General features: G+C 46.9%; 1 protein-coding gene across 9 annotated transcripts in view; it reads right to left on the minus strand.

Moving 5' to 3' along the window:
• Positions 1 to 5,149: 5,149 nt before the first annotated feature.
• The window catches only part of TIAM1 (TIAM Rac1 associated GEF 1), a 383,002-nt gene continuing 374,243 nt past the window's right edge, over positions 5,150 to 13,908 (minus strand). For 8 of the 9 annotated variants that reach the window (XM_059164569.1, XM_059164572.1, XM_059164571.1 and 5 more), the window contains 3 exons: positions 13,741 to 13,828; positions 11,255 to 11,427; positions 5,150 to 7,682 (listed from right to left, as the gene is read on the minus strand). In XM_059164569.1, the coding sequence (XP_059020552.1) occupies positions 7,213 to 7,682; positions 11,255 to 11,427; positions 13,741 to 13,828 (731 nt within the window). In that variant the 3' untranslated portion in view covers positions 5,150 to 7,212. Of the gene's footprint in view, positions 7,683 to 9,025; positions 9,283 to 11,254; positions 11,428 to 13,740; positions 13,829 to 13,908 lie in introns of those variants that run through there. The other variant, XM_059164574.1, reaches the window with a different exon arrangement.

The following is a 13,908-nucleotide window of genomic DNA, read 5'->3' on the forward strand; positions in this document are numbered from 1 at the left end:
GATATACTTAAAGCTATTTTTATGGTCATACTCTAAGAAAATAAGTGGACCCATGTTCAAAGAATGTGTGATACAGATCTTCACAGTATTTTTTTATAATAAAAACCAGAATCCTTAATGACCATCAGCAGGGAATGGAATATATAAATAATGGTAATTGGTAGTCTACCCATTAAAATGGATGACATTGAATTTAAATAAAAGATTTAAAAGTAGAAATAAAATGGATTACTATGTAATAATGGCTCAGAATCATGTAAACCTATATATGTCTATATAGTGTCTTGGGCAAATGGCCACAATTTGTAGCACTGAGGGTAAAAATCAGGTTAATAAAAAAGTGTCGGGGCATCTGGGTGGCTCAGTGGGCTAAAGCCTCTGCCTTCAGCTCAGGTCATGATCCCAGGGTCCTGTGATCAAGCCCCGCATCAGGCTCTCTGCTCAGCAGGGAGCCTGCTTCCCTCTCTCTCTGCTTGCCTCTCTGCCTACTTGTGATCTCTGTCTGTCAAATAAATGAATACAATCTTAAAAAGAAAAAAAAAAACACTTAAAAACAAAGTATGTGCCAATAAAATAGCATTAACCCAGTCTATAAGTGTGTGTGTGTTTGCACACACATGTACACCCACACATGTACTTGAGGAATGGGCCAGGAAGGACATGAGCCAAAATGTTAACATCCTGATTGAAAGTGAAGGAATTATGGGGCGCTTGGGTGGCTCAGGGGGTTAGGTATCTCATTCTTCATTTTGGTTCAGGTCGTGATCTCAGGGTCCTGGGATCAAGCCCCAAATTGGGCTCCGTGCTCTGGAGTCTGCTTGAGCTGCTCTCACTCTTCCTCTGCCCCTGCCCCCACCCCCATCCCCGCTCATATTCTCTCTTCCTCTCTCTCTCTCTCTCAAATGAATAAATAAATCTTTAAAAAAAAAAAAACCCAACAAAGTGAAAGGTTATAATCAACCAACCATTAATACCTAAAGCACAAAACACCAGGCACAAAACACAAGCCCAGAGCCAAGCACAGTAGAACACAGGACGTCCTGTTTAAGACAGAGACTCAGAACTCGGAGACCAAGGGGCTCTTGGGTGGCTTCCAGGAAAATGTGCCAAGTCCCGAAGCCTCAGACCGTGGGCCTGGGGCTCAGACAGATGGCGGCCACGCTGCGAGGGTCCCACTGGTGAAAATCCAACTTTGCTTGACCTGGATGTGCAGCTTGTTGGAAGAACATGGAAAATGGAATTCTCTTTTTCTTCTTTCTTTCTTTTTTTTTTTTTTTAAGATTTTATTTATTTATTTGGCAGAGAGAGAGAGATCACAAGTAGGCAGAGAGGCAGGCGGGGCTGGGAGTGGGGGAAGCAGACTCCCTGCTGAGCAGAGAGCCCGATGTGGGGCTCGATCCCAGAACCCGGAGATCATGGGCTCGAGATCATGACCTGAGCTGAAGGCAGAGGTCAGGGCGCCACCTAGGCGCCCCTGGAATTCTCTTCTAACGGAGGATGTTCCCTAGCGGATCCCAATTTTTAAAATGTTAAGGGAATTCCGGAAAGCGTCACGCCTCTTCGGTCAGAGAGCGGCGGGCTCTCTGGACAGCGCTAGGTGCGCGCATGGCTAATATTCCCGGCTCTAGACAGCAAGGTAGGGACCAGCAGACCGTAGAAGAGTCCGCTCTCGACAGCACGGACAAGGAGATCTGCAGATTTGTCTGATTTATCACTTTACACCGAGCACGTGGTTGAGGCGTGGACATGGGTGACGAGACACTGCCTTCCGACAGAGACAACTTATTTGCATCTACATAGGAAGGACAGAAGAGACCAGAATAATCCATTGTCGGTGTAGGAGGCCTAATGCACAGTGCGTTCTTGGATACTGAGGGAGGGGACAGGAGGTGACCAGGGAGGACGACGGAAACAAAGTGATCCCAGGGATGTGTTGGGATGGCAGGGGGTTCTGACACAGCTTCAGCAAGCAGACAGCCCCTTCCCAACAGCTCCATCCTCTTCACAGAATCCTACACGGTCATGATTTGTGTTTTGAATATTCTTGGTTCTTTCTTCAGACACTGACATCTTTTAGAAAAGCCTAGGATGCCGCGACTTTATGAATCAGTGGGTGGATTTTTGAGTATTTAAAGGGATTTTTTTTTTTTTCTCTCTGTATTTTCATTTCTCTCTCTTCCCTACCTGCCCACTCCCCGTCTTCTGAGGGATTGTTACAGGGATTTCCTATGCCGGAATAGGTTTGCGCCAAGCTGGGAAGCGGAATTGCCTATAAGACTCAGGCAAAAGTTGGGTGTCAACAGAGTTTGGGAAAAATTGAGACCTTGTCTATACTGTTCCCCTTGCCCCTCAAGACAACCATACACAGAGCCTCCCCACCTACACCCGTAGGCCCCTACACAGACCCTCTCACATACCCTCCTCAGTCCCATACCCTCCCACACTCCCACAAACCCACACATGAACCCCCACACATAGCCCCCACTCCCCCTGCAGCACCCCCCACCGCCCCAGACTCACACACAGCCCCCAACACACCCTGCACACATAGCCCTCACCTCCCACCCCCTCCCATACAGCCCCCTCGGCTCAGGTCATGGTCTCAAGGTCCTGGGATTGAGCTCCATGTCACAGAGTGGGGGTGGGGTGGATGGGGGGATGGGGGGAAAACCCTGCTCAGCGGGGAGTCTGCTTGTCTCTCTCTCTCTCTCTTCCCCTGCCCGTGCTCCTTCTCTCTAATAAATAAATAATATCTTTTTAAAAAATGAAATGGTTCTGTGTCTTAAATTGTACATGCAGGTTTCCCCTGCTCTCTGCAAGCAGAGCTTTCCTGCGAAAGCTTTCTTAAGCTGAAAGGTAGGAACGCAAGGAAGCACTTACCATGAATTTATAAGGGAAAATCTAGTCTTTCTGATTACCATAGGATGCATCTTGCTCACAGACGCCCACAATAAATCAAGATGAAGCTCGGCGCTCGCACAGTTCAAAGCTCTGGGGGTTCGGTGCCGAGATGCTGAGTGTGGTTTCCGGGGCAGGTGAAGCCGCACGAGGCTTCACGGCAAGACCACGCTGAGCGCTAGTTTCCTTTTCATCTTGTCTTCATAAAAATGAAATCTTTGGGTTGGTGGAATCAGGTACTCTTGTAAATGTTTTGTGAAAGCTATGTGGTCAGAGAGCCTGGGTGGCTCAGTCATTAAGCGTCTGCCTTCCGCTCGGGTCATGGGTCTCTGGGTCCTGGGATCGAGCCCCGTTTGGGGCTCCCTGCTCAGCCGGGAGCCCGCCTCTCCGTCTCCCTCTGCCCCTCCCCCTTGCTTGTGCTCTCTCAGATAAATAAATAAAATCTTAAAAAGAAGAAAGCTATATGGTGTCATTCAAGCTTTTCAAAAATTGAAGGATGGAAGCCCTATAAGCCCTAATAAACTTTGAGAATGTGTTTCAAATCCTTGTTCAACATCAGAACATTTGGATACAGCCAAATCAGCACTCCTCAAACTTGAACACGCATAGGGGGTCACCTGGGATTGTGTTACAACGCACGTTCTGGTTCGGTAGGTCTGGGTGGGGTAGTTTCTGCAGGGCTCGCAAGCTCCCGTGGTTCCAGGCCGGCGCTGCTGGTCCAGGGACCACACGGCGAGCAGGTGCTCACCGGCTGCTGCGGGAAGCTTTCTAGCTCACACGGGCAGGCAGGAGAACACATGTTCACCTGGAGGGCAGGTGCCGGTGGGGGTGAACTGACTGGGTAAGGTTCATAAGGGACTGAGATCAAGACCCTGAAAGGGAAGGGAAAGCCTAAGACCGCATTTACGTTTGTTGATTCCGTGAAGACCCAGACAGCAGACCCCCAGTGACAAAATGGGGTGCCAGACCATGGGCTCAAGAGCTCCCCCACCCAGGCCAGTCCCAGCTCTGCCCTCCGCCCAGGTACTTCCCCAGGCACCTCTCAGCCTGTCCCTCGGGGTGGGGGTGGGGGGCACAGGGCACTGGGAAAGTGATCAGTGTGGATATAGACATATGTATATGTGCCACTTCCTAGTCTTCAAATCAGTAGACCAAGATCCTGGGGCGTCTGGGTGGCTCAGTCGGCTGAGTCTCTGACCCTTGATTCTGGCTCAAGTCATGATCTCGGGGTTGTGGGATTGAGCCCCCTGTTGGGCTAAGCACTCAGCAGGGAGTCGGTCAAGTTGCGCTCTCTCCTTCTCCCTCTGCCCCTCCCCTTGCTCACTCTCTTTCTCTCTAAAAATAAGTAAATAAATCTTAAAAAAAAAAGAAAAAGAAAAAGAAAAGGGACCAAGATGCTGACTTTTTGTTGTTGTTGTTGTTAAAACTTCAAGCTCAGGGTACCTGGGGGCTCAATCAGTTGAGTGTCTGCCTTTGCTCAGATCATGATCCCAGGGTCCTGGGATCCAGTCCTGCACCGGGCTCTCTGCTTCTCCTTCTCCCTCTGCCCCTTTCCCCCACCCTTCCCCGCCTTCTGCTCTCTCTCACAAATAAATAAAATCTTAAAACAAACAAACAAACAAACAAAAACAAAAAACTTCAAGCTCTACAGACAAAAAGGGATAAATGCCATAGGACCTCACTTATATGGAGAATCGACAAACAACTCCCCAAACCCAAACCAACAAAAACCAAGCTCCTGGACACAGAGAACAGGCTGGTGGTTGCCAGAGACGGGACAGAAGGGGCCACACGTGTCAAAAGCTACCAATTTCCAGTTACAAACGGAAAAGTCCTGGGGGAGTCATTCACATCGTGGAGACTGCAGTGAAAACATCGTAACATACTGGAAAGCAGCAGGGAGAGTGGATTCTGAAGGTTCTCATCACAAGAAAAAAAAACTCTAGAGCTCTGTGTGGGGACAGACGTTCAGAGGACGCCTGTGGGGGCCCTTGTGCACTATATACAAACAGCGGATCATTATGTCGTCCTCCTGAAACTAACATAATAGTACGGGTCAATTATACCTCAATTTGGAAAAAAAATAAAATCTTTACACTCTACCAAGTCAGCTTTTCCTTGATGCTCATGATTATCTAGAGAAAGGAAAGAAAACAAAACAGGCATTCCCAAGAATTTCCTCTCACAGAACTCCTTCCCGCCAATGGTCCGTATCCATCCTCCCGTCCAAAAAGGCACAGGACTGTCCAGATACTTTTCAGTATTTTTATTGTTTGACAGGCATTTACAACGTTCCATTCGTAGACCTAAAAACATAAAAATAGACCTTCTTTCAGCTTATAAAAGAAATATATAAGAACTTTTGACATAGACACGTCGTGACCTTATGTACAAGAGACAATGGCACCCTCTCCAAGCACCAGACTTTCCAGCATTTTTCAGACGGAAGTGTTGCACTGGGATCAGTTAAGTGTGACTTATCAGAAGTCTTCGCTTCAGTTTTCCATCCGGACACCATCGAACTGGAGGTATGGAACAATGCAGTGGTACAAAGGGTATAGAAATCATTCTAAAGCTTTTTAAGAAAATCAGAAGATATAGCAAAAATTTAATAGAATAAAACTTTCAAAAGATCAAGCTCAAAGCCCTGGAAACCCAAAAAGGGGAGGGATATCAGGTAAGAGAGTGGGTAAAGCAAGCAGGGGCATAGAAGCGTGGTGTTCTGAACTCTCTATTGTCTGGAAATATAAAGTCATAACTGATTTTTATAAAATATAATTCCTAAAGCTACTATAAAATTCAGGTCTTTAAAGTACCTACTGATGTGTCAAACACCAAATAGATATTTTCCCCAAAAAGAAAGTTTTCATATTATTTAAACCCTTCTTAGGAAGTGGACATTGTGAAATGGGAAGAAAAAAAAAAAAAAAAGCTATAAACCGTTCAAAAAAAAAAAAAAATCGAAAGTGCTTTAACTTGTTTTTGTTCTTCCTATTTGGAAATCTGTTTAGAATGTGAGATTTTTAGCATGTTTACCCTGTTTCGTTGGCAGGTAGAAAGTAGGAAAGACAAAGCAAGGTTTTGAAGAGGCTGTTTTGTTAAGAGGTTTGGTATGGACTGTCAGGGAAGGGATAGGTAATCTATGGATGAAGATGCAACTTTAATGGGAAAACCAATGATCACCATGGCAACCCCTTGAGAAGGAGTCTCCCCTCCCCCGCCATGTGCAACAGACACACACACGCCCATCCGGGTGTCATGTTTAACCCAGCCAAGCTCCCATTTCAGATAGAGATTCAAACATAAAAAAAAAAAAAAAAAAAAAGAAAACAAAAAGAAATATTCTTCTTGGAAAAAAAAATTTCTCCTAAGCATCTCGTTGGCCTTTTGTATATAAATATAAATCACCATGCCTCATTCTCTCTGTAAAAGGTAAAATCCTCTTTTTTTTTTTTTTTTAAAAGACTCAGTTACACTAACACTGTAAAATTCTCATCTGTTTGTGCCTCTGCACCTCAGGTAAAATACAAAAAATAGTGTTTTTTTTTTCAAGTGATAAATTTGGATCTCTTCTCAAAGAGTTTGGCGTCTTTACAACTCTATGCAAAACTAGAACTTCCAACATGGACATCGAGTAAGACCAGCCATAGATCAAAACAGAAGAGAGAAATAAAAAAAGAAGAAAGAAAAAACAACAGCTCATCAAAACATACATCTCCACCGTCTCCTCACACATTCTTAAAATACACAGATATTCTCAGACATCGAAGAGGGAAAAGGAGTAAGAACACTGTGAAGCTGTACAGTTGCTCTGTGGCGTTTTTGTGTTTGAAGGTGGTTTCCCCAACTAAGAGATGGCTCCTGGTCTGATTTCAGATAGAGTGACTTTTATTATTATTCGTTTTTTTAAATTTTATTTATTTTATTTTTGTGTGCTATCTCTTCGACTAATCTGTGTACATACTTTAAACTCCTGGAGGGGGGTTCATTTGCTTTCCAGTGCTGTAGAATCTTTTTTTTTTTTTTTTAATTTTTTAATTCTTCTGGCCCTGATTAGTTGAGAATAAATAAAAGCCCTTAGTAATATACAGAAGATAGGACTCAAGCTTATTTGGGATTCTGAGCAATTCTTTCTGATGTCTCTAGACATGACGACGTTGGGTGGCTACGTGGCTTCGGAACAAGAGTCAGCCGCCAAGGCCATGTGTGCAAGAGTGCGACCTAAGGGAACATTCTCCTCCTCGCGGGGACAGGAAGGGGGCAGAGTGGAGGCGGGGCGGTATCTACACACACTCTCTAGGGGGAAAGGGACAGTCAGATCTCAGTGTTCAGTTTCTTGGATGGGGCAAAGTCTTCGCGCCTAACCCAAATGACTTCCTCGCCCGGGCTCTCCAGGCCTCCACTGATGCCCGAGAGGGCGGCTTGCTTCTTGAGCTGCGTCATGCGGGACGCGTGACTATCCAGGGCTCTCCGACCTCTCTCCCGCTGACTGATGGAAGCAGCCTGAAGCTGCTCCCGGAGGTCTGTGTCCACTGCGGCGCCCTTCACGGACTCGCAGAACTCGTCATCGTCACTGAGGATGTCTGTCTCCTTGATGTCATCCTGCTCCTCGTACTGAGCAAGATCAAACTGTTCCTCGACCCACCGGTCAGTGTCCCCGCCACCGGGGGGCTGCTGGGACTCTTTCTCCGGGCTGCTGGCCGAGATGGCGTCAGAGTCAATGGTAAACCTGTTTCGAGCCAGTCGCCGTCTCCTTCTCCCAAGAGACTTGCTTGGGGCAGACACTGCACACACACACAAAAATATAAAAATAAAACCCCCACATGCTTTACCTGCGAGGAAATGCAGACAGCAAAGAAAACAAAGGAACAACTACATGGGATTCATTTAGTGCCTTGATGTCGTTCAGGGCTTCAAGTCCAGATTTCATCAGTCCTAGTCTTAGTCTTTACTTCACACACGTGTCTGGACTTGGAGGATGGCACGGCAACTGGCCAAAGGGCAGAGTGAGGGACAGGGGGACACGGGGAGGGGTGTTGGTTACGGGGAAAAGGGTCTTCACCTCCCTCTGCAACAATCTATTTCTCTATCCTGTGCTGCCCCCAAGGAGACCACCGACCTTGGGATTGATTAGTGCCCTCAACCCTGATGATGTCGCACGGCATGGTGCTCTGGGGACCCCTAGGGGCCGTCCCAGGGCCACTTCGCTGGGATGGCTCTTTGGTAAGGGTGGACAATGCTTCTAGAGTTCCACTGTCTTTGTAAACAACACCATGATGTGTCAAGGGGGCAGAAGCTATACTGCTTTCTGGAAAACCAAATGTACCATTCATTTCTGGAGGACGGGAAGTTAGCTACGGGCACGACAGCTAGTCTCCAGCGACCGCCCTGCCCTCTCTCTGCCGAAGCTCCACATTCACGGTGAAGCTGCGCAGATGGGAGCTCTAGTTCCCCTGGACTGCATTCTGTGTCTCACCGATTTCTCTCCTACAAAGCAATTAAAATATCGGTGCCTGGATGGCCTGAGAAGTGCATAACAGAGGACACGCATGCCACCGAGCCTCAGAGTGCTGCACGAAGTGACTACAAATTAAGAAAAAAATCTCTGAATTCATTCCTTACCCTCCTGCCTTCTAGGAAGCCAGAATTATTCCAAACACATAAGACACCACCCAGTCAGACAAATGAACATTCCCACCACACACACACACACACGCGTGCGTGCACACACACACACACACGCGTGCGTGCACACACACACACACACACGGGGAAGGCTGCTGCTTCTCCCTCACTAGTCAAATGGCGGCTGTGTGAGAAGGCAGCCGAGAAGGTGCAATGCAATGTGGGGTTTCCAATGGAGGGGGAGAGCCTGGACACAAAGGAGGAGGAGCATTCCTGAAACCTAAGCCCTGAAAACCATTAAACTGCTTCAGTGACAGGAGTACCCCCAGGGACTATCAGACCCAGCAGGTCCCAGGTCTGTGCGTGGACTCCCACTCCTGCCATCCTCTGCCTCGGACCCCTGAGGTGCCATCATGGTTCTGGGGTGCTCTACCATCATAAAATACGGAACAAGTGGACATCCCTCTTGATCAAGGAAGGGAACTGAAAAATGGTCTCCAGAAAAAATGGAACAAAGGAAAAAAAAAAAAAAAAAAAAAAAGAACCACTGTGTCTACTCTACTAGGAAGAAGCAGACGTTCCGGTCATTTCTATTCCAAAACCCCCAGAGTGGAGACTGGCTCTCTCCCATCACTGTATTGGAATTACCTCAGAGCAAAACTGGGCCCTTGGAAACATCCGCCCGTGATCCTCATGCTGAAGTGTTTAAGGGTGAAATGAGTTGATGTCTGTATTTTTGGACTGTGTCAAAAACAGGAGCTGATGGATGACAGATGGGTAGATACATAAGGAACATACAGAAAAATATCCATTATAGAATAGATGGTAGGTTCTCTATGTGTATGATTCTCTCAGCTGGTATATCTGAAATTTTTCATAAGAAAATGTTGGAACAAAAGAAATTTTAATTGGGTGATCGGCAAACATGCGATACTTCAGGACTGAATCCTGTGTTAGGATATCGGGCTTTTCATGGGTATTCGTAACAACGCATAATGAAGCCTGAGTATTTATCCCTTATTAAAAGGATACTTAATAACCCAGCCAGCCTTCTGGGGTTCAGGGAGACCATCTCTGGTCTGAGTATCTCCAGTGCACTGTTAAAACTGACAGGCTAGTGCTAGCTGACCCACTCACACACCATCTTTAAATCATCTAACGTAAAAAACCCGCTGATAATGAGGAAGTTTCAAAAGCAGAATAGCAGAGACTTTCCTCAGCCAAAAATGAGCCATCGTGCGGAAAATCTTCCAATCAGCCAAAGCCAACAGGCTGACATGGGGGGTTTCTCTTGGTTTTCATGATGGAGTAAGGTGTGGTTTGGGTTTCTTTCCAAAGGGGTGTCAGCAGGAAAACTTCTGAGGGTCCTACAGACTAAAATGGCTTTAGTTTCGAAGCAAATGCAGCTCTGAATTTAAGTCCCTTGAGTAACAATTGAAACCTGGCCAGTGACAGGCAGGTTTCCTAAGATTGGGACATGTATTCTCAATCCTAATTTAAGCATCCCTTGGCAAGTAAAAGGATTAGGTGGGACAATTCTAAGGAGAAATGCTCTGTTTTGAGCTTATAAAGGGATCCGCGAAGCTTTCTTAACATGAGGTCTCCATGAGAAACTATGGATACAGAGGTATACGAGGCTTCAGGTACCTTGGAGAACCCAATAGAACGCTGGGTATTCACTGCACTAGGTTTTCAGTAAACATCTATCAACTGATTGGAGAACAGGTTCAAGATAACTAAGCCCCAACATTAGTTCAGTTTAAGTGCTTAAAGAACGTAATATCCCTTGTCAAGCTATATAGGCTACGTCTACAAAAACCTCCAACCATTCACAGTTCTATCCATGACCCTTCAACACAACTGAGGATAGGCGGAAAGGTCAGAATCTTCTTGGCAATTGCAAAGGAAGCCTCTTTTATTGGCATCCCTGAAAAATAGGGGGTGCCTCTTAAGAAACGAGTGATAAAAGTATTAATATCTTGATGTCATTAATACATCTAGGTTATGAAAACATCTTTCTTCCTAGATATATTTTACTGCTGTTTCTAGACGGAACTATGGGTCTTCCTTCCTTCCCGCTCCACCGTGACAGTTCCAGTCCTTAGAGACGATATACTCTGGGACCATTTAAACTCTACATTCCTCTTTACTAGTAGCAGCTCAAGCCTTCCCCAAACTAACAATGAAGCTGAAAATTGGGTAGCTGGCCTAAGGCCAGGGTAAATATCTGATGTGTCATCTGGTCTACCAAATATGGAATCCTTCCTGAGAACAGGCAATGCCGTGTGTCCAGACTACGAGGCCACCATGTTCTCAGAATGGTGGGCCACGACCTTGCGGAGACATGACACACTGCTTTCGGCTAAACAAAGATGGCTGCCATGCAAAGCAGCGACTCCCATTCCGCAAGCAGGCTGAGAGAGGCTCTCCAGGAAGAGAATGCGCTCACTTCCTGGTGTGGCGAATGAGAGAGGAGCCCCCAGCCAAGAGGAGGAGGGTGGCAGAGGGAAGCTGGAGGGAGGGAAGAGGCATGAATGAAGGGCAGAAAACCCAGGGAGCTGCTGGGAAGGAGGCATGGGCAAGGAACCTCACACCAGGGAAGGGCTGTACTCCAACATTAGCCCCCTCAAGGCCACGTCTAATTCTTGCTCGACGAAAACGTCAAGCTCTCTGGAGTTCTACAGTGGAGCGGGGGTGACGGGGATCTTGAACGTCGGAATCCCCATAGTACCTGCCCGGCTCATGGCCGGCCTGGCCCCTTTGAGCGCACACAATCTTTTTCCTCCGAAAGGGACGTATTGCTGCGATGAGGGAAGGCTTTCGGTTTTGAGGAGCTGTCTTCTGTGCTTATCGCGCAGGATTGAATGCACAGCCTTCAGGAAGTCTTTCCGGCTCTCTGGAGAGCTGTAAGGAGAAAGAAGATGGACACGTGTTAGGGGCAAAGTCCTGAACACACGGGGAACTTCTGATACCATCCGGTGCAGCCCAACAAACATCCTTGATGGCCAAAGGTCATAGAGAATGAGGCCACAACTCGTTTCTATGCTTTTTTCTTCACTGGTGATAGAGAACAAGGACTTCCTTCCCGTCACGCTCCTTGATTCATCTCCTGCAGCCAATGTGGGGTAGACAGCCCATGCATGAGCAGACAGGTCCCGCACCCGGACATTGCCAGATTCTGCCCTTGACACTTATGGCAAAGCCTTTTTTCCTAAAATGCTTTTGCAGACAACTGAACCACAGGATTCTCAGCTCTGCCGAGGACCCAAATCTGATGTCCCAACTAACACCTGTAGCTCCCTCTTAAGTTGTCCTTCTGTGAAATATCCTGTGACACACTTCACCAAGTCCGTATTAAAGCGACACTGCAGAGAATCGAACAACCTTCCCAAGTCCTAATTCCCACAATAAAAAAGTACTTCCGGGGGGAGAGTCATTTTTCTCATGAAGTTCTCGGTATCTTCACCCCAGGTAAGCACTCCCTGGTATTCCTTATCAATGACGAACGTGGCTTCTCTAGGAGCAGGCCCAGCGGACCGGACCCCCCAAGACCTTACCCACCAAATCACCAATGGTAAAGATGGTGCTCAAACCACATGTGGACCATGTGAAAAAAGTGTCAGTTCTAGTCCCAGCAGCTTCCCACATTCTGCTCTTCATTGATGTGTCACTGACATAGACAGGTGATGTAGATACATGAAACAGAGGCTCTGGAGTCAGATCTCCCGGAGTTTGAACTCGGAGTTCATTTACTCTAATATTTTAGGCCAAGGCCCCTCCGGGAGCCTTGGCTCCCCCAAGCCAAGGTTAAATGAAGTAACGCATAACGCATAAAGGGGCTTAGCACGGTTCATACTTGGTTCATGGGCCTTCTTATGACGGTAGTAGTAACATGAAAACATATTGCTAATAAGCCCAACAACATTGATTCTATCAGATTTCCTTTTTTTTTAAATTTTTAAAAAAGAGTTTATTTATTTATTTGTGTGTGTGAGAGAGAGCGCATGCATAAGCAGAGGGAGAAGCAGATACCCCGATGAGCAAGGAGCTCAACGCGGGACTCAATCCTAGGACCCCAAGATCATGACATGAGCCAAAGACAGATGCTTAACTGACTGAGCCACCCAGGTGCTCCAACTCTGTCAGATTTCCCTGTAGGGAAATTACAGCATATTACTACCCGAGGTGTGGGGTACTGGGGAGGTACTGAGTAAATCACTGAGTACCCGTGATCAGCTTAAAGCCTGAGTGTAGATCGTATGACAAGCCAAATACACCAGACACTGGCCATCGGGACCATTCATTTTGACACTGTTAGGCAAAAAAAAAAAAAAAAAAAAAAAAACGAGAGAGAGACAGAGGGAGGGAGGGAGAACTTGCTGCATTTAAAAAAAATTCTCAAATTCTCATGGAGGAGGAGGAGGAGAGAGAAGGACCGGGGGTGGGGGAAAGGAAAGGAAAAGAAGTCCTCAGTAGAAGCCCATATTCCAAGCTCAGCTTCCTCCTGAGATCTGTAGGTCAAACTGAGCAGCTTGTGGCAAACGCCCATCCGAAATTTCTTGGCGTGACCAGGACCCAGGTAGCACCTGCACACCCCACGCCCTCTCGTCTCGTCCCCACTCGTTCTCCATCTGCCTCATCTCAGAGATGATACAGTATAAACACACCTCAGCACCGAAACAAAATAGTACAAGACAGCCTCATCCAATGTAACTATGGGCAAAGAGCCCTCATTTGAACATCGCACGCACAAGAAAATGCCTACTTCCTTCTAGAAGGATATGAAGTTAACGAGGTTACTGCCTATGTTCTGATAAAATCAGTTTAACGTGTCCAGGTGGTGTTATTTATTTTTGAATATTTATTATTTGAGAGAGAGAGAGAGAGCAAGCATGAGTAGGGAGAGGGGGAGGCGGAGGGGGAAGCACTGAGTAGGAAGACGGACGCGGGGCTCCATCCCAGGACTCTGCGATCATGTCCCAAGCCTAAGGCAGATAGATGCCTAACTGAGGGAGCCACCCAGGCGCCCCTAATTAGTGTTATTTAATGTTAGTGTTATTTAAGTGTTATCGCATTTCTGAAATGTACAAGAAAAAGCACGCGGCATCTAGGGACACACAGGGGGACGTACAGACCGCGGAGCGGGGGAGGAACATCGAGCCATCACACCCCTCCCGTCTGGGCAGCGAGCTCAGCCCGTCCTGGCCCCAGGCTCACCTGCAGCAGAGATGGAAGACCCTCTCCGGCCTGCCTTCAGATTCAGATTTTACATGGACAATTTCACACACAGCGTTTGCTTCTGCATCTAGACAAATCAGAATAAGGATGAATTAGGGCATGTCTCAAAGAGATTTATTTGCATTTTTACAAAAGCATTTTCTAAGC

The sequence above is a fragment of the Mustela lutreola genome, chromosome 2 (genome assembly GCF_030435805.1).
Source record: "Mustela lutreola isolate mMusLut2 chromosome 2, mMusLut2.pri, whole genome shotgun sequence".
Lineage (NCBI taxonomy): Eukaryota > Metazoa > Chordata > Mammalia > Carnivora > Mustelidae > Mustela > Mustela lutreola.